Source organism: Triturus cristatus, chromosome 1_2 (genome assembly GCF_964204655.1).
Source record: "Triturus cristatus chromosome 1_2, aTriCri1.1, whole genome shotgun sequence".
Lineage (NCBI taxonomy): Eukaryota > Metazoa > Chordata > Amphibia > Caudata > Salamandridae > Triturus > Triturus cristatus.
The window spans coordinates 305,307,015-305,328,811 of record NC_140580.1 but is presented as its reverse complement, the minus strand read 5'-3'; the positions used below and the strand labels follow the sequence as shown (position 1 = coordinate 305,328,811).

Below are 21,797 nucleotides of genomic sequence, written 5' to 3'. Positions count from 1 at the left end.
CAGTCTATATAGCTAAGCACTAATGGCCCCCTGTTGATTCCACCCAAGTGGCTTATGTCGGGGGTGCTATGGTATGTCTCGCTTCCTAAATAGAAACATCTAAAGCAGTTATGCAAGTGGTCCCAATTGTGTTATAAGCTTCCTCACCAGTGCACAATCTGATACCATGGTGTAATGTACAGAAATCTTTGGTATTCTGTACTGCCCCAGTTTGCCTATCTTCCTGGGCCTCGGGTAGACTCTCTCTCATACAGTGCACCCCAGTTCAGCTGTAACTCTGAAAAAAGTGCTGCTCTCAGTGATCCCTTGGCCAAAGGCCTGCCAAGAAAATATTAGCTCGGATACTTTCATTTCATGATTGCCCTACTCATTACAACCTTGTGCAAAAGATCACACACAACTTCAATTAACTTACAAGCAAAATGACATTACCTTTGCTGTAGACATCAAAGAGCAGTTAAGTAATGAGCACAGTAAAAAACTTTGCAAAAGGAATTACCTTCTTTTACCTTTAAACTAGCTACCGGGACCCCATGTTTACATTCTTCAGACATTCATAAACACAAATGCATCTTTAAATCACAATTCAATTCCTTTTGGTTCTTTGCTGTCTAGCGAAAGTATGTACTTTGATTCCATTATCCTGAGATTTTGCTCCCCGGTTTCCCCTCTTTCATCTTTCTGCATACCATCAATTGCACTGCATTTCAGGTCTTTCTCAGCTCCCCCATGCACTTGATGGTAATGCCTGTCTTCAGGGTAGGTGATGTCTAAGTTCTTAATCGCCCTAAGTTGTGGAAGAATCCTCTTGTGTACTTGGAGGGTCGTGCTGCCAACATATATTTTTGGGCAACTGCATTTCATACATACAACAAACTCACTTTCGCAAGTGAAGTGGCCCTTGACCTTATGGACCTCTTTCCCGAACATGCTTATCTCCCTTTATGGTTTACTCCATTCCTACATGCATTGCACTTGCTGCCTCTGGTAAAGCCATCTTTGGACTTTAACCAGGTAGCTTTGGCTATTCTCACATCACTTCTCACTAGTGTATCTCTAATCGATTTAGCTTTTCTAAAGGTGAGTAGGGGTCCCTTGGAGAGGTCTTCCCCAATGACCAGGTCACTCGTCGGGAGGTGCCTGTGTTTTTTCAATGCCTTTCTGACCCCCCTCGTGTGATGTGTGGTAGGTGGTAATGAATCTCTGTTCAGTTTTACCTGAGGTTCTTTTTCTTGCTACAAAAAGGAATGCGCTCTTTTTCCAACTTCTCTACCTTGCTACATGCTCAGCCAGCGTGTCTGTCTTATAGGCCCAGTTTTTAAATCTGTTGACCATGTCCCTGTCCACTTCTCTGAAGCTTTTATCTGTACTACATATCCTTTTAGTTCTCATGAGTACTCCATAAGGGATACTTTCTTTAAGAGGAAGTGGGTCGAAGCTGTTGGTATGTAAGATGCTGCTGCCAGCACTGGGTTTTCTAAATAGGGTGTTAACCAGTTTGTGATTGTTAACCTCAATTTACACATCCAAAAATGTGGCTTTCTTTTTGCTTATGTGCTAGTGAATTTTAAGTTCAAAAGGTTTACATTGTTATCACTGACCAATGCCTCTGCTATGTCCCTGCTTCCTCTCCAGATAAAGATATTGTTTATGAAATATTACCACAGAGTAATATGGTTATTCCATTTTTCAAGGGGATTGTTGAGTACCTGCTTCTCCCACCATCCCCCATGTAGATTAGTGTAACTGGGGGCAAAGCAGATGCCCATCGCTGACATGCGCTGCTGCTCATAGATCTCATGATTCAAAAAGTATGTATTTTGTTTCAAACACCACCCCATCATGTCCAATACCACCCTGCTGTGTTTGTAGAATCCTATGGGTCTAGACCTTAAAGTATTCTATGGCACTCAGACCATCATCATGATGTATGCTCGTGCACAAGGATGCCACACCAAGCCTCATTAAATCAGTCCTTCGTCCTAACTAACATCAATAAATTGTTTCAAAAAGTCTGTGGTGTCCTTTATATATGAGGGGAAACTCTCTACAAAGGTCTAAAACATGGGTCGCTATACCTTGAGGCATTTTCAAACATCCCTTCCTGTGCTGCTACTATGGGTCTGCCTTGGGGTTTCTGTGCTTCTTTGTATATCTTGGGAATGAGGTAAAAGATCAGAGACTTGGGATGTTCAGTTTTGAGTTAACTGTATTCTTCACTACTTATTAAACCCTGTGTTCTTCACTCTGTCAGGGCATAGTTAAACTTAATCTCCATAGATTTAAAGTGTCCATAGTCTACTTTTTTGTAGCAAGAGGTGTCTTTTAATTGGCTCGATGCTTCAAAAATATATAAGCTTTTTTTGGACCAAAGGACTATATTTCCACCTTTGTCTGAACCACGGACTACCACTTCTGTTTTTTTTTTTTTGTCAATAGTATTCATGTAGTTTTGATCTATGTTCCATTTGTACTTCATACTAGTTGTTCGTATATTCCTAAACTCTTTCGTAACAACATCAACAAACTGGCATCATTCTTGGCTCCTGGCATCAAGTTGGATTTGGGTTTCAAAGAGGAACCACCTTTTTCTGAGCCCATTTCCCTCTCTTTCAAGCACATTAACCACAAACTCTTGGTCAGTCTCTCTAGTACCATCCTCTTTGAGCTTTAGTAATTCTTTCATCTGTGTTATGTCACCAGTTACCGGATTGCTAGCTGAACACTTGACCATCCTATCCGCCTGAATCAGGCGCTTGGTCTCTTTCGTCTTCAATAATGTTAACTTTTTGAGTTTCCTGGAAAATGTGAAAGATCTATTCTACTTCACACATAGTCCAAGTTATTCTTGTGGCAATATGAGAGACCTAGAGAGAGATTTCTGATGTCCTCTTTTGAGAGTGTAATGTCTGTAGGTTGAATCCTGCGTTCATATTTATTAGTACTTTCTGTTGGTCCTTGTCATTTTCCCACCAACCTCTCCTGGAGTTCCTATGCTTTGGCCACCTCGTCTTTTTGTCCCCTGCCTCTTTCTATTAGTCTCATGCTTCCCCTCCTAGGGCTGTGATTTGATCTTCTGTCCAAGCGTAAAAAATCTAATTTGTCGTGTAGAGTGGTGTGACTTCCTGCTCGTCCTCCTTCCTCATAATCTCTATCTACGCTTGCCCCTGTACTGGTGTCACTCGGTACTGGCTCCTGCCCCACCTTCATCGTATCATTAACTTAGTTTCCTCAGGGTATCAAATCTGGTGAATGTATATATCTGTCCAGATTCATAATTGCCATTGTCACTGTTTAACCTGTGTGCTTTTTTTCTGGATAATGTTACTACTATGCTCAACCTTTCTGTCATGGTCTTTGTTAGTGATTGTACCTGGTCTTGGTCTTCATGCTTTTCTATTGCTTTGCAGATTTCTTTATTTCTTTTTCATTATTTTCTCGCAGTCTATTTGTGCGTATTTAACCAGGATTCGCATCATCCCTGCAGAACTGTTCGCATTGTGTTCTGCCCATTCTTTAAACATTTCTGGGTGTGGATTTCCGTAGCTGCACATTGTTCGAATACGTAAGCCTCTTGGTACTCTACCTACTTCCAAGTATTTCCGGAAAGATTTGCTCTACCACCTTTTTGTTAACTCCACTTTCTTTAATCTAGCGTTTTAAATTTATAGTAAATGTTCTCCTCATATGCTGTTATTGATGGTTATGTAGTGGTATCACTGTGGAATCGCAATATGTTTTACATGTCCTGGCAATAAAAAATCTTGGATTGTCATTTTTACTGTAGAAAGGCTATTGGCTAGAGTGGAGTTACACACTGGCACCTCAGCTGTGCTAACTTCCAATTGAAACTACTAAATATGGTACTTCAAGGTATCAAACAAATAGTTACGTTAAATTCCGGGTGAGAAGCAGGTCTGGTTTAATGCAACTTTTGCACAATTGACAACTTTAGAAAGTTGCTGCTTTGTGGCCATAGTTTCCAGTAGCCATTTATGGTTGCTCACAGGCTGTTGTCCTTGAGACGGCCTTCAGAACTACAGGGGAAAGGTAAGCACGATTCTCAGGAGGAGGAACAAAGGACCTGCCAAGTGTAGAAGTGTGACCTCCTCCGGGCATGATGGCCAGATTCAGTGTGAGCCCAAAAGGCGAGCTTCAAAGGGGAAGCCGCCATTGAAGGGCAAATGGCAGTCACACACGAGAGGGACAGCTCTTTTGTTCTAGCACAGGCTGGCATCTCATGGAGAGAGGGGAAAGCTATGGTTAGAACGTTTTTTCAGTGGGCGTGCATCTCCAAGGTAGCCACACTTCTGGGTTGGGCTCAAGTGTTCCCCACACCAAGAGAAGGGTTCTGCCATGCTGTGAGTGGTCCTATTAATGTATTCTGGGCAAGCTAGATGCCACACGTTACAGGAAGTCGTCATTGGGTGGGGGGGGGGGGGGGGTAGCCAACTGGCTAGTTAGTCGGCACATCCCTTAGAGCTCAGTGTGTGCAGAAAACTGACAGCCCTGGTACCCAGCCCTTAGAGCACATCTGGACTGGAGAAGATCTGCTGTTCCCTGGACCGATCAAAAAGAGGCTATAGTAAGGGCTGGACTGCATCTGCTGCTTCTTGGGCTAGCACAGAAAAGACTGGACCTGTAGGATCTCCCTCGTGAATAAGTTGTCATCGAGGTGACTCCAAAAGACATTTTACTGACTCCTTGTTACAGCCACAGGCCCATGAAAGCTGAGAAGTCTGCTTGTTTCACAGCCCAGCACCAAGAAGCCTGAATGCAGCTGGACACCCAGCTGCAGCCTGAAAGACCTAGTCCCGACCTTCAAAAGTTTGACTTAGTCTGATGAACCCTTGAGAGTCTGCAGAGTGCAGTTTGGTCATCCAGTATGGAATACCTGCAAGTTAAAGGGAGCCGCTGGTTTTACTGTAACCAAAGACCAGTGGCAACTGGTTTTGTGCTGTACTTCACCCGGACTTGGTGGTACATCGACCCCGAGGCCAACGTCTCCTCCCCCGCTCTGTGCTCGTGGACTAAGAGATGGTGACAGATAGACCTCCACCGTGGACTCAGCATCCCTGAACATCTTCATCATCCTGCATTCCTTGCATCAGGACCACTCCATTGACGTTTATGGTGGGTCGCTCATAGGCCCTGGAACTGGACTGGAGAACGGTTAAGCTACAAGGTAACCATTCAACTGGATCTGACTTGTCCTTCTGACTGGCTTCCTGTCTGAGTTGGTCCCCACAAGAGAGCCCATATGGCCGTTTTCAAGTTACTTATTGTGCCTACGCCTAAAACATGAGTCAAGGTAGAGTACAATGATGTATTACATTAGTGAAAAGCAGTGATTGTTTCTTTGAAAATTTATATCAATGGAACCCTCATGGGGATTTTTGTTGTTGAGGTGTCTAAAGATAAAGATAAAAATGCAACATATTTTTATATATCTGTGTCAGATTTTATTATGTTGGCATTTTCTTCTTATTCACCAATTTTGATACTTCTCAATGCTTTACACTTGCTCTTTTGGTAATTTCTGAGTGCTGTAAGCCACAGCTACCCAGTACTGAGATACGGTCTTGCATACTAACTTGACTGGACCTGATACGGAATTGTACCACACCATAACACACTCCTCACACTCAGTATGATTGTGAGAACTCCTCTGTGGTTTCTAATAGACTTAGAATGTGTATACTCACAGTTAAGCTTATGGGTTTTTATGTAGTTTTGATAACTCATTGTTGTAGTCCTACATGGGACATTGCAGTGAAGTGTGTTGTTGACGCCAAATTTGTTGTACGATTCATTCTAAGCACCAGTCCTGGTGTGCTCACACAGGGGGCGGTTTTCTCAATGTATTCAGGTGAGTCTCGGAGATAAGGAACCAAGATTAGCAACATTTATTAGATAATAAGTTTGAATACTTTATCCTTCACATCTGGTGAACTTATGTGGACTTTATCTATGGTAGCCTCTGGCTCCTTACCTTTGGTACCCCATGTGACTTTACCTTGCATTCAGCATATTATAATTTGTCACAAATGGTAGGATTGTTCAGCACAGTGAGGGCGCTCCTACTGTAATTGGCAGACTCCATTTGTATTAGATTTTCCCTACAGCCTTTCTTAGAGGATTGCAAAAGTAAATATCTGAAGAATTATTTCGAGTTGAAAGTACTTGTATTCATCGTGTTTTTGCAACCTTTGGTCCATTCATAATGGCTCTTGCCTCTACCTCAGGTAATCAAGTGTTTATCCTTTTCTTTGTAGCCCGACGGGTGTGGAAGAATTATCTACCTGCTATTAATGGAATAGTCTTTCTGGTTGACTGTGCAGACCTTCAGCGCCTCGAAGAATCCAAAGTTGAGCTTAATGTATGTATAATTGATAAAAATGTGCTCTTTTCTAAGCATGTGTTGCCAGCATCTAGTAAGATTCAGTATTGTGTTAGTGCAAGGTAAAACAGATTTTGTAAAGTTATATGCGGACTTTGTGTCTTGTGCTTTGATTGTTTTTTTACTGACTGACATTTAGCCGCCTGCACTGCCTAATTAAATTGTGCTGCAGTTGACGGTGGCGAAATTCCCATGGGCAAGGTGAGGAGTGGGCGTGGGAGCTGGGGGGGGGGGGGGCGGGGGGGAGAGGGGGGGGGGGGCATCGGTGTTGAGTGTATGTGTTAGCCTTGCTGGAAAATGGCTGCAAACCCTGTAAGTTTGATGATGGCTTTTATCACCCCAGCTCAAATTTACAAATGTACATTGTTGTTCCAGGTCTAGACAAGGCCTTTTCCAGATTATGTACGCTGAAATGTGATGATGTAGTAATATTGTCTCACATTTAATGTCGAGCTCAGCAAGTCCGTTACATTTGGATCCCCTTTTCATTATCATTATCCTAGTACTAAATGTGAGTTATAGTTAGTATGCATATAAATCGTTTCTTGTACAATCCTAGCCTTATCCTAGACAGAAAAAAAATGGAAGTAGAGTTTTTGCTGCATATTCCGTGACGTTATTAAACCACAGTGATTACTAGATTTCTCAACAGACAGAGCATTCAGATCTCACCTCATCCAGTCACACTCCACTGGTAATGATGGTTACTCCAGTATTGGAGCCTTTCATAGATTCACATGCCTGAATCATTCCCCGTCGTCGAGACGGGAGTCTCCGGCACATAAAAAAGCATTGCTTAGTATCATAGCAAACAAAAAAAAGGCCCATTTTCCTTTGCAACCCATAACCTTCGTTATGTAAAAAAGGACTAAACTTGTCCCTGAACCAATCAGAGCCTCTCACCCTCTAGAACACTCCTGAGAGAACCTTCTGCCCTCATATTTTCTACCGCACGTTGTGCTAGGGAGTCTCCTTTGAGCTCTGCTCAAATTCTACAGTTGGTTCTAGATTGAGGAGATTTTTTTCAACTGAAATTTCTACATCATCTTGGAGAATGGCTGATAAGGAAAAGAAAGGCTTGTTTAGGGCCTGTGCCACCTGTTCAAAGAAGAGATTATATACTGACGATCCTCATAAAGACTGTATATACTGCCTTTACCCCCACCACCAGGCGAAGGAGTGTAAGGTATGTCACACCTTTTCTAATAAGACTCTGAGGGATCGTGAAGGCAGACTGTTAATTTGGCTCCAAAAACTTAAAACCAGGAAGGACGTCGTGACAGTGATGAGGCGTCATCTGTTTCAAGGAGATCTCAGAAGAGAGGCAGATCTCCTCAGGCTCATACCTCAGGGGAGAAACCTGAGAAGGCTCTTAAAAAGACCACTTCTGGGTCTTCAGAGCGCAGTCCCTCAAAATCTCCTAAAACTAAAGAAAAGGAGAGCAAGGGTCATGCTTCAGGGGTGAAACAGTCAAAGAAAACAAGTTCTGAGCCTTCAAAATCACCCCTTAAAATTAAACATACGCTTAAAAAGCCAGCGTCTACTTCACCTGAGGAGAAGTTAGAGAAATCTACATCGTCGACGGGATCGTCGACGAAGAGAGTAGCGTCGTCGACAAAGAAGAGTGAAGTAAAAGTCATTATTAAACCTATCCTCTCGTCGACGATGGCATCGTCGACGGCAGTGTCGACGACTAGGAGAGCGTCGGCGACAATGACGACAACCACAACTACATCGTCGACGGCACCGTCGACGACGGTGTCAACTGCATCGTCAACGACTATGTCTACAGCGTCGACCATGGCATCGACGACGGTGTCGTCGGCGGTTACTATGGCAATCTCGTCGACGGGCTCGTCGACTAGGGGAAAAAAACCCAGAAAAGCGGGATTTTGCCAGGAAAAGAAGGATTACCCCAGATATTACGTCTCCTAGTAAGGTAACGCCTCTGGTTCCATCTCATTTATTGGAGGAGGATTCGCAGGAGGATGATAATGAGGGTCCGTTTGGCTATGCAAGTAGCCCCTCTCAGTTACATGTTAAATGTCAGGAGGATGACTGGGAGGATGAGTATGGGGGTTATCAGGACCGGCCCCGACAACATGATCAGGAAGAGATGGTGAATGTTCCATCTGACGGATTTGCAGTTCATGTTGGATGATTACAAGAAAAGGCATACTTTGCCTCAGTCTATCCAAAGGATGCCAGTGGCTCCGGCGCACTCTCTTCCATGTGCACCAGTGCGAAGACAGGAGGTACCAGTTCCGAGGCCAATATCACCTTTGCCGCAGCCGGTTCTGGACACATCTGAGGATGAAGAGCAAGAGGAAGGGGAGATAACAGATCCTAGTAAGGAATGGGATGAGTATTTGATTCCGTCCCCTTCATCTCCGTCACCAAGACCTGTGGACTCCCCTCCGGAGGACATTGGAGGGTTCCATAACCTGATGGAAAGAGCCGCGCAGAGATTTGCGCTCAATATGTCATCAGATAAAGCAGAATGCTTTTTGTATGATTTCAAAGAACCGTTTCGCAAGACGGTTAGATCTCTTCCAATTGTGAGTCATCTATGGGAGGAAGGTCTCAAAGTGATGGAGACGCCGGCAACGGTTACGCCAGTGCTTGCTAGGCTGGACCAAAAATACAAAGCGCCTTCCGATGCTCCGGCTTGCTTATTAGGTCACCCCAAACCGGACTCGGTTATAACTCAGGCGGCGCAGCAAAAATCGAGGAATCAGTCTGCTCCAATTTCGACGCCACCGGACAGAGAGGGTAGGCGCTTGGATAATGCAGGGAAAAGGTTTTCATCCATGTCTGCTCTTCTGGTCAGAGCAGCAAATGCCCTAGCCATCCTGGGCAGGTATGATAGGCAGATGTGGTGCGACCTATCACCATACATTGATAGCATACCGGAAGCGGACAGACAAGAGGCCAGGAAAATCCTCCAGGAAGGTGAAAGGACTTCGGCTGAAGTCATAGATTGTGCAATGGACATTGCGACCACGGCCTTCAGATCCCTGGGAGGAGCGGCTGTTTTACGCAGACCAGGATGGTTGAGAGCAACATCGTTTAGGCCGGAAGTCCAGAATAAGATCTTGGATCTTCCGTTCAATGGGGAAGATCTGTTCGGAAAGCATGTGGATGAGGCCTTACAGAGTATCAAGAAGGATACGGAAACAGCGAAATCTCTGGGAACATTACAGTATAGAAAAGTTCCTTTTCGTGGCTCACGAGGTAGGGGCCAACCTTCTTATAGAGGAGGTTATCAACAAGGCCGCTATTCTTCCTACTCCACATCATCTCAACCATATCGTCAACAATATTCAGAGAGACAGACAGGAGGTTTCACAAAATCTACTCCTAGAGGTCGAGGAGGTCGCCAAGGGAAAGACACCACCCGAAGACCATGACATTCTGGTGACACTTACTCTTCATATGTCGCATATTCCCCATGGGTGGAAGAATTTCCTATCGTCATCAAAATTGGCAGCAGATGACGACGGACCAATGGGTCCTCCACATAATACAATTCGGTCATACTCTAGAGTTTCTAGAAATCCCCCCTTGTTCACCTCCAAGATTTCAAGAGGTCAAGTATTTACACCAGATGCGTCAAGAAATTCGGACAATGCTCCGAAAGGGAGCAATAGAACCGGTACCGAATTCCCAGAAAGGAAGGGGATTTTATTCCTGTTTTTTTCTGATCAAGAAAAACATTCTTCAATGGCGCCCCATTTTGGATCTCAGATCCCTAAATGCTTACCTCAAGGATCAGACCTTCAGAATGATCTCCCTCCAGGATATTCTGCTGCTGTTAAACCCAGGGGATTATATGACCAAACTGGACTTGCGGGATGCGTATTTCCATATCCCAATCCATCCTTCACACCGGCAGTACCATCGGTTCGTGGTGTCCGAAGATCATTACCAATTCAAGGTGCTTCCTTTTGGTCTGAAATCGGCCCGAGGATTTTTACAAAATGCCTGGCTCCAGTGGCAGCGGTTCTAAGGAGACAAACACCAAGTGTTTCCTTACCTCGACGACTGGCTAGTCAAGGCTCCATCGAAAGCGTCAGCCCAGTTATCAACAGAGGCTTGCTTAGAACTATTTGCCAGATTAGGCCTCACTCTAAACGAGGAGAAGTCAACTCTGCAACCGTCAAGAAGTATAACTTTCTTGGGAGCAATTCTGGATACGGAGGAAAACAGAGCGTTCCCCTCCGAGGAGAGACAGCGGGGAATAATATCTCTATCCCAGGCGTTTATAAAAAGGTCTCTTTCAGTACGCAAGTACAAGTCATTGCTGGGAACTATGTCATCTTGCATTCCCCTCATACCTTGCTGCAGGCTACGGATGCGTCCGTCACAAGAGCAGTTGGATCTTCAGTGGCATCAAGCGACAGGATCCTTCGAGGATATAATCAAAGTAACGCCGATCATGATCCACGCAGCGGCATGGTTGACCCGAAAACGAAACATCTCGCAGGGTCTTTCTTCCTAACTCATCCAGCTCCACTGGTGATCACGACGGATGCGTCCTTGGAAGGATGGGGAGCATTCCTTCAGGATCTGCAGGTCAGCGGTCGTTGGAAAGCGGACGAACAACAATTGCACATCAACCTTTTGGAGCTCAGAGCCGTCCGCTTAGCATTGTTGGCGTTCCTGCCAAGGATTCAAGGTGCAGCCGTGTTGGTAAGAACAGACAACACAACAGCAATGCACTATTTGAACAAACTGGAAGGAACAAGATCACTCTCCCTGTCTCGGGAAGCCCAGTGGATATGGGAATGGGCTCTACGACACGAAGTATCCATTACAGCGGAACATCTTCCAGGGGACCAGAACACCAAAGCGGATACTCTAAGCAGACTAAAGTCTGTCTGTCACGATTGGGAAATCGAAAACGGGATTTTGAACAACATCTTCCAGAAATAGGGAACTCCAACAGTAGATCTGTTTGCAACAAGAGAGAACAGAAAATGCCGGTTCTTCGCAAGCTGGCTTCCCCAACGGGGATCTTGGGGGAATGCGTTTTTGATGGCATGGTCAGGCATCTTTGCCTACGCCTTTCCTCCAATTCCCCTCCTGCCGCGGGTTCTTATGAAGATCAAGAAAGAACCATGCATGTTAATCCTGATAGCTCCGTGGTGGCCCAGACAGCATTGGTTTGCGGAGCTTCTTCTACTGTCAGAGGAGCGCCCGATTTGCCTGCAGCCGATACCGTGTCTGCTGACAATGTTCCAGGGGGGGAAGTTCTGCATCCGGATCCGAAATCTCTGCATTTAGCAGCCTGGCTCCTGAATACTGTGAATTTCAGCATCTGAATATCCCTACGGAGTGCAGGGAGATTCTATCTAGAGCCAGAGCGGATAGTACAAACCAGACGTATCGGATGAAGTGGAAAAGGTTCTGTTTATGGTGCAGAAAGTCTAACATTCATCCGCTGCTATCAAATGCTCATGTGATTATTCCATACCTCTTGCTTTTGGCTAAGTCAGGTTTGGCTCATGCATCTATAAAAGTACACCTAGCTGCAATTTCACGCTTTAGAAGAACGGCCTCTGGTCCATCTCTGTGGTCTGCTAGTCATCAAGCAATTTATGAACGGTCTGTTCCGAGTTTTCCCTCCAATAAAACCGCCACCACCTCTCTGGCAATTGAACGTCGTTCTTTCCCAGTTGATGAAACAGCCCTTTGAGCCAATTCACAGGGCGGAACTGAAATTTCTTTCCTGGAAAGTTGCGCTTCTCATTGCGCTCACTTCAGCCAGGAGAGTGGGAGAAATTCAGGCTCTCACGATCCAAGAGCCTTTCTTGCAGTTCAAGGAGGACCGGATAATACTCGGGACTAATCCAAGATTCATCCCTAAGGTTCCAACTGACTTTCATTTGAACGAACCTTTAATTCTTAAAAGATTTTTTCCACAACCATCAACAGCGGCGGAAAGAGCTCTCCACTCGCTGGATGTCCAGCGTTGTTTGAAATTCTATTTGCAGAAAACTAAGCCTTTCCACAAGTCTTCACAGCTTTTTGTGGCCTATAGCGCACCCAGAAAGGGTTTCCCTTTGTCAAAGAGAGGAATTGCCAGATGGATATCAAGTGCCATAGGGTGTTGTCATCAGGCAGCTGGCCGACCTTTGAATGCACGAGTCCGTGCACATTCTACAAGAGCAGTCTCCACCTCTACTGCTCTATTTGCAGGCGTACCGATCCAGGATATCTGCAGGGCGGCGACCTGGACGAGTACACACCCCTTCACCAGGCATTACTGCTTGGATGCAGCCACAGAGAGAGATGTGGCGGTGGGAGAAGCGGTGCTGAGGAACCTTATCCAGTAACGGTGAGCCTTCTTTACCATCCCTCCTTCCTTGGTTATATATTTTGGCACATTTTATTGTTATTTATTGTATTACCATTTGCAAAGAATTTTTGATATGTGGAATTTGGTTTACAGATACCATTTTTAACACACTGTATATGTTTCCTGGATTCACTTTCTAGGTAACAAAAAATGTGCATTTATTTACTGCTCGCTATTCTGATTCAGGCATGTGAATCTATGAAAGGCTCCAATACTGGAGTAAGAAAACAAGTTACTTACCTGTAACTGTAGTTCTTCAGTATTGGACCTTTCATAGATTCACATGCAACCCGCCCTCCTCCCCTGAGAGGCTCACCTCGGATTTAGCACAAAGAGTGTTATTGCACAAGTGCACGAAAATCTGAGGGCAGAAGGTTCTCTCAGGAGTGTTCTAGAGGGTGAGAGGCTATGATTGGTTCAGGGACAAGTTTAGTCCTTTTTTACATAACGAAGGTTATGGGTTGCAAAGGAAAATGGGCCTAGGCCTTTTTTCTGTTTGCTATGATACTAAGCAATGCTTTTTTATGTACCGGAGACTCCCGTCTGGACGACGGGGAATGATTCAGGCATGTGAATCTATGAAAGGTCCAATACTGGAGAACTACAGTTACAAGTAAGTAACTTGTTTTCTTCTTCTCTAGACACCTGGAATCCTTAAACCAGCACCATAAATGTTCCTGGTAAGGAATAATTTGTGGCTTACTATGAAGGTAGATGAGGGCTAGTAGTGGTTCCCTGAAAAGCGAATGTAAAATGTTGCTTTTTTTTTTTTTTTTTTTGTTTTTTTTTAAGAACAGGGATCTTAAATATTCTTTTTTTAAGTAGTTTAAACTTTTATTAACTTGTATTCCTCGGGAAGTATTATGATTTATGTATTGTGCCATCAAAGTAACTGTGTGATTGAAAATTAAATTATTAATAGATGAATGCAACACCGTCATATGATAATTGTATGCGTTAGTTTTTTAAAACAATATTTGACACCCTACTAATGTGTAAGTGAAAACATTTCTTTGAGGATAAATCTCTGTATTTGAAGTTGTTTAATTGATACAATGGTAATTTGTAGGATGTGCTTAATGTATTGAGATTCATAAGCAGATTCGATGTTCAACTCCTTAAATCAGAGCAGTGCTATTGCTGGTGCATTATACTTGGAAAACTTAAAATTCAACTGTTCTTAAATGACCTCTGGTACAAAAGAAGGAATCCGTGGCTGCTCCATCGCTTTCTCAAGTTATATATGGTTTTGGAATATTACGTTGTGTTCCTGTGGAAGCCCTGGATTTATGTACTTCTTTCTAGAAGAAGCCCCCCCCCCCCCCCCCCAGCAAAGTTTCTGTGCGAAAATAGAAAGACCTCTACAGGGTAGGACTGTAGTGCCAGGATTCTATGCGTCATCGAACAAGATCCTGTCAGTCCTTAAAAGGGAGAATGGAGATCTTGAGTTGCCTCCCGATGGTCCCTGTGCTTATTCTTCCACCTATGCCTGAATCTCCATTTTAATAAGCATACCAATCACTATGGAGTTCACATGTCTAGAAGAGAGAATTTGTGACCGTAATAGCTCTCCTGTTAGTCCCTGTAGGTCTCCACGCCTGCTAAGCCTCAAAGGCTCCCCTTTTAGGTCGAGCCTAGCGATAGTGCACATGCACTGTTCGCTCTGCGAGGCAGTAGAGTATGCTGTGGAAGCCTCGCCTTCTCTCCGCCCATATTTTTGATTGGCTGGTGTCCTTCTCCTTGGTAATTGCTGGTTTCTGATTGAAAATGAGGCTTGTTAGTCCCTCATTGTAACCGCCCTGCCACCATTTGTTAACTCCCATGAGGACTGGATCTTTTACTTGTGGCGTTACATGGTTTCCTTCATAAGTCAGTAAGCACTTTTTTTTTTTTTGCAGCACGTTTAGCTTTCACTTTAGGGGCCGTGCTAGTTTGTTTATTCAATTTGCTGCGCGGGCTGAAAGGGAGCGTTTCTACAAATATTACAAGCATTTGCAATGCAATAGGTAACACATTTACGCGAGTTTGAGCTATTGACCTTGCAAATAACAATGCCTTTTATTTTTGTTTTCGTTTTTAAAACATAAATAAAAGGCATTGTCATTTACGATGCCAATAGCTTAAACTTGCGTAAATGCAACTATTGCTTTGCAAATGCTTGTTATATACTGTTCTCTCTCTCTGTTGTCCCTCTTTCCCTTACTGATGCTCCCACCTGCCAGGTTGTGAAGCATGCAGACTACATGTCATCGGCCTGCTCTTCACTTGTAGTACAGTACACCTATGGATCAGCTCTCTAGTCTGTGTTCCTGTGTGAGGTGGCTGTTCTTGTCCCCCTGCCTTGGTTTCGACTGGGGTCTAATCCTTGAACATATATATAAAATTGAGAGATACCCCTTGAGATGCTAAAGGGAATAGGGTACTCTTCACAAGTATCAAATAAAAATCCCTTGATTCAACCAACACTTGAATAATCCTAAATCACATTGTCTCACAAATCGGTAAAAACTCATTTACATAAAAATCTTGCCACATTTATTGTATACAAAACATACGTTCTATAATATTAAAAACATACCATAATAAAATCCCTTGCTTGGACTATTAAAAACATATAATCTACACAATACAAATAAAAAAAGGGGGGGAATAATTTGTACACAATCAATGACACCCCGTTATGGACCCGCATAACAGAGAAAACAACATAAAAGACAGTACACTTTGTCATAGATTGCACATCTAATCAGACCAACAATCTTAGTAATACAGCTTGTAACATATCTGGCACATATATATCTACAAATCTGTACCAGTCCTTTTGATTGTGCTTTCAAACGCGTCGACGCGTTTTGATGGGCTTTCTTTATAACACCACTTTATCAAGACAATTAATACATGTTTTCTCGAGTGTGATGTTCGATTTTTCAATCCTGCGTGTAATGTTTTCACTTCCTAAACCTCGCACAATAGTAGTCTGTCCCAAATTCCTCGACTGGCGGTTTGAGACCGTATCCGATCTCTCTGCGTGTCTTTTCGATCTTATGATTCATGCAATCCCTGTTCGTGCGTGATTCGCTTATGTTTTTCAAGTAATTCAGAGGGATATGGAGGTCCGTATCGATCCTCCCTATTTCTTTCACCGCCTAGTCCTTGCGGCGTGTAACAGGTTGCATAAACGCAGAAGTGTTTCTCTGGTATCTGTTGTAAGGCCATTACCTCTTCCATTTTTTCTTTGAAGATGTGATGTGGTCAGGTAGCATCTGTCCACTGCATCAATGCCATCCTGTGCTGCACCCTTAAAAAAAAAAAAAATAGTAGACAGAGCAACAAATAATTTTAGCAAGCTTTTCATGAGTTTGTTCTATTCCACATTTTCCTTTTCATTAAATTACTAAAAACATGTCTCCCTATGTCCTCCATAAGATTACTGTGGTGCCTGTTATGCTTACATTTATTAGGTTGTTCCCTCAATTTGGTGCTGTGCCAAGTATAGTTAATGGAAAGGTGATTTCCACTTCCAAGATGAAGGCTTTAACATTCGTCAGACTGTGGCCTTGTTTCTTTATAGGAAAGCATTGCAGGGTTAGCCCAGAAGATCTCCTGATTTCTTGCATTTTCTTGGTGGCCTAAGCCAGTTTGTGATTAGTGTAGTGGCCCTTTCATTCTAAGTGGAACAAGCTTTTTGGAAGACATTTGAACAAAGTTACTCTCCCAAGCTTGTGCACAGACCTTCAGTGATGAGAATCACTGGGGGGAGGTGGGAGCTCTTCTGGCCCAGCTGGCTTGAGACATAAATACTTATATTGTGACATCCTTCCTTCCAATGTAGTGCCACTTGTCTAGCACATTCAGGAAGGCCTCCTGCACATCAACTACTAGAAGTAGCAGGTGGGACTTGTGTTGCCTGCCATATTCCTCTCCTCAGTAGCTGACATTCAGTGCAAGTCATCAGATTACTTGAAAGATGTGTTGTGAGCTCAAAGAACGGCGGGTTTGTCAACTTTCATAGCGAGTCGATGATCATTTAGTACCGTGCCATCAATGTCTCTGATGCACACTTCTTTTTGGGGGTGGGGTGAGGAGAGTCTAATTCTCCCAGTACTTTGTAAGACCGACTTTGTCTGCCCATGAAGGGGAGTTAGTTACTTCTGTGAAGCATGGGGGTGATACTGTTTTAAACCTATTTAATTCAATGCCCCTGAAGCGTTAATGGCCAGGACCAGATGATGATGCCCGGATGAACCATCAATACTCCAAAATTATGCGGTCTGATTTCAGAAAACCCAGTACTGCTCATTGGGCAGTTTTTATGCCACCAGGATAGTCTGTGCTTGACCCATTCAGATGTATGGGGCAAGGGTGGAATTTCACCTATTTTAATCACATAGTGGCAGGTACAGATTTCCCACCTTGGCGATACCGACGTCAAAGTTCATTATTTTAATCATTCGTGTATGTTTTAAAAGAGCGCCCTGGCCTCTATGCACTAGGGCAATGCACGGGCATGTGGTCACAAGTTGAACATGGCACTTTACTTACCCTGGTACATTTGTTTCTGATTTCAAGGGGAAGTTAGTTATGGTACAGGTTCTGGTTGTGGCACCTCCCAAGTGATCATATTCTTGACTTCAGACACACACAGTGGGAAATGGGTCCGAAGCACAACAGTAATAATCTGCAGTCTTTTTCACCATATATATATATATCACAACATTTGCTTACATGGACAACATATTTAGCAAGATGGGATGTTTTGGGTCGAACGTTGAGAGCAGACATGTCCCTGTTTTGCACCTTTTTGGATCTTAATAAAATGACAAAGAAAACAAACTGTTGGGTGAAAAGTGTTACCAAACCAACAGTTGCCATGAGACAGACCTGTGAAACTGCGTATAAGTGCTCTTGGGAGACAAACAGACTATTGTTTACTCCAGCACCATCCCTCACTGAAGTGCACTCTGTCTATAAGGTACATAGTAGAAGGTCTCTCACTGGCTCTTTCTGTTTCTTGCACACTCGCACTTTTATCTCACAGGCATGTTCCATTATCTCTCTCCCCTCTGTCTCTCTCTCACACACACATAATTGCGCTCTTTCTCTCCTCCTCCTCTTCCAGGCTCCCTCCTGTCCACTCACTCCCCTCCTCCACATCTACTCACTCCCCACTCCCATCCTCCGAATACCGCCACCAACCCCTACTCCACACAGCTGATTCTACCCCTTACTCCAGTATTGGAACTTTCATAGATTCACATCTAGAGTCATGATGGGAGTCTCCGGTACTTTAAAGTAATAGTAATAGTACACTGAGGGGTATAGACTAGAAAAGGCCTAGGCCTCTTAGTTTATCAACCTATCAAATTCATTATTAAAAAAGGGACCAAAGTTCTGCCTTATCTAATCAGCATGATTCACCCTCTAGAACACTCCAGAGAGAAGCTCAGTACCTCATATTTTCTACCTCCCGTTGTGCTAGGGCGTCTCCTCTGAGCTCTGCTCAGCTTTCTCATCTAAAGAACATTTCTGAACTTCTTTCTTCGGGAAAGTACTTCATTTGATTATATATTCATAGACCGATGTTTAGTCTATCCCGTATATGTCTCACCTTTTCTAAGAAAACCCTTCGAGACTGGGAAGGACGTCATCTTAGCTGGCTTCAAAATTTGAAAATCAGATCCAACCCAGTATTAGTGAGCAGTCTACTTCTTCTAAAATTTCTGTAAAAAGGGTAAGGGAAATTCTCACAACCTGATAAAGAGCCTGTCAGGAAATGTTCCAAGAAGTCCTCTCACGAATATTCCTCTAAGCACAAAAGAGGTTCTCACAAAATAGAACAGCCTTCAAGGACGGTTTCTGAGCCAAAAATATCACCTACAGAGCTCAAATTAACATTCAAAAAGTTTTCTGAAAAACCGTCGGCAAGCTTTGTCAGTTAAGAAAAATGTTTCAGCACTGTCGACGACCAGAGTATGCACATCAATGACTTGCTCTATAGCCCTCTCATCGTTGACGACATCCTTGTCTTCGTCGACGCAGGTTCTAATTTCGTCTCCTTTGAAATTGAAGTTGGCGACGGCACAGTCGTTGGTGAAGTAGTCGTCGACGGAAAAGTCGATGAGGTCGTCCCCGTCGTCGAGCGTGCCACCGCTGACAAAAACACCACTGTCTACGACTGTGCAGTCACTGGCGTCGACTAAATCTTTACAGTCGACTAAGTAATTGCTGTCAATGAAACCACAGCCATCGACTAAGTCCTCCTCGTCGACGAGGAAGTGGAAGAGAAGACTTAGTCGATGAAAATTGTGTCAGCGAAGGTCCTTTCACTGGCAAAGGCACTAGCAACCGATATTACACCAAAGCATACATCACCCAGTAAAATTACCTCTTTTGCCCACTCCTCTTCTGGAGGAGGGAGATTCTGAAGAAGAGGGAGGCCTTTTTGGGGACGGACTCGTATAGCTCGTCTGAGTTTCAAGGTAAGTGTCCACCAGATAATAATGACCATGATGATCAATAGTACTATGGTCAAGCCTATTTTGCTCAACCTGAACAAGAACACCAGCAGTATCAGGAGGACATAGTCACGATGCCCTCTGCATTACTATCAGATTTGCAGTTCATGTTGCAAGATTACCGGCAGTGCTTCCCACTTTCAGAGCCAGCTACTAGAGCTCCACCTCCCCAGGTGGCATCACCAGTACAAGTGAATACTCCTACTGTACTTTCAGAACCAAACACTCCGCAATCTGTTCCTCTCCAAGAACCGGTCTCTTCGGATAAAGACTGAGAACTTCATGATACGGCCTCGGAATGGGACGATTACAGGATGTCTTTGCCTGCCTCACCAACACCTCCTCCAGTAGATTCTCCACAAGAGGATATTGGGGAATTTCACAATTTGTTGGAGTGTGCTACAAAAAGATTTGCTCTACCAATGCCTTCCAAGCAAGCTGACTGTTTCTTATACGATTTTAAAGAGCCATTTTGTAAGTCTGTTAGAGCTATTCCCATAATTGATTACGTCTGGGATGAAGGTATTAGGGTCACGAAAAACCCGACCTCTGTGCCAGCGGTGCTCCTAAGTCTAGATAAAAAAAATATAAGACCACAGATGACGCCCCAGCGTGCCTCACGGGCCACCCCAAACTGGACTCTGTGGCCATGCAGGCTGTTCAACACCCCTCCTAAAAACCTGCGGCATCTCTTTCTGCACCGCTGGATAAAGAGGGCAGATGTCTCGATTCCATCGGTAAATGATTCTTGGCTCTGTCAGCATTCACAGTAAAGGCAGCAAACTCCCTGGTGATCTTAGGGTGCTATGATCGCCAAATGTGGTCAGACATTGCTTCGTATATTGACCAACCACCGGAAGAAGCAAAGAAGATCTTGCATGAAGGAGAGAGAGCATCCAATGAGATAATAAATTCAGCCATGGATGTTGCTGGTACAGGTTAAAAGCGTATCCTGCAGAGGAACGCCAGCAACAGCTTCTCACTTTGACAAATTCCATCAAAAGAAAAAAAGTCTTTCAGTCAAACTTTAAAAATGCCTCTTGGAAATGTCATGCATACCGCTGATCCCCTTCTATCGTCTCAAGATGCGTCCAATTCAGGAGGAGATGGACAAGCATTGGGTAAAATTCGTCAGCTCCTTCAACATCATCCGAGTAACTCCGCGCATGGTGAAAGCCCTTGAGTGGTGGATAGTCAAAACCCATGTCAGTAGGGCTGTCCCTGCAGCAAGACGCAGCGCCACTATTAATTACAACGGATGCTTTCTTAGAAGAAAAATAAAAAAAGACAAAGACAGAAGACCAAGAGGACAAGTTACTGCACTTTGGTAATTCCATGGTATAGTTTCATTCCCTTAACTGTGTGTGAAGGGGATACAGAATAAGGAAGCAGTGGGTATATGTAACCTGATCGTGCCCTACAAGTTATGCTTAAGGTACCCAGTGTTTTTACATCAAGCAGGTTACATGCTGTCGTGAAGGAATTGTGATCTGATCACTATGTCAAGACCCGATACTCTACCACCTCGTGACTTATTTTAAGTGGAGGGAAGACAGCGTAAAACTAGAAGTGTCCCCTCACCTAATTTTAGAGGAACTGCGTCTTATCGTCTTGCGTACATGTAAACACTCGTATCGCAAAATATCAAGCATCTATTATTGGCTCTTTGTTTCTAAAGTAAATGAAAAGAAGGTCCCAAACAAAAGGGGTTAGTCATATATATCTTTGAGACTATTGTGCAACAAAACATTGGTGAAATGTCAGAGATAACTCCATACCTCTGGTCAAGCGTTCAAGAATCGGTACTGTAGCGAGTGCAACATGAAGAAAAAGGCTGTAATCTGACGGGGAGAAATAGAACAACCTTAAACAGGTTCGAGGCATATGAGCTGCAGATTACACACTGTGCATAGATCGCCATCTGGTTTTGGGCCCGGATGTTTGCAGTTTTTCCTCTTGGAAAGTCTTTGGAAGTCACGAGGTCAGTGACTCCTCCTTTGGATCGTATTGCGCATGGGCTTCGGCTCCATCCTCAGATTGTTATTTTCCGCCATCGGGCTCGGATGTGATCTTCGCGCTCCGGTTCCTAACAGTTTCCAGTTCTTCAATCGACGCGCAATCCTCCCCCATTTTCGCGGTATTGTTTGCGATCGCGATCTCCACACTGATCGATCCAGATCTTCGATTCCAGTCGTCGTCGACTACGGCCTTCGGGCCTACCCAAGCGCCGGTCCTTGGTAATGGAAAGGACTCCATTCAAAAAGTGTCCTCGATGTGGGTCCAAATTCCCTCACACCGATCTCCACGAGGTATGCAACCTTTGCCTCTCCCCTGAACACGAGGCTCGAGACTGTCCGGCGTGCAAATCCTTCCGGTCCAAGAAAACCATTCGAGGCCGAAGGGCGAGAAGAACCATGGCACACTCCACTCGTCAACAGCGATCCCAGACGACATCTTCGGAGAAGGCGTTGACGCTCCAGAAGGACAGCACACCGAAGAGGGCCTCGTCAGCGCCTCCGAG

General features: G+C 44.2%; 1 protein-coding gene across 1 annotated transcript in view; it reads left to right on the top strand.

Moving 5' to 3' along the window:
- SAR1A (secretion associated Ras related GTPase 1A) overlaps nt 1–21,797 on the top strand; it is a 136,805-nt gene that overhangs the window by 80,806 nt on the left and 34,202 nt on the right. Inside the window, exon 5 of the mRNA XM_085603854.1 lies at nt 6,276–6,379. Within this exon, the coding sequence (XP_085459980.1) occupies nt 6,276–6,379 (104 nt within the window). The remainder of the gene's footprint in view (nt 1–6,275; nt 6,380–21,797) is intronic.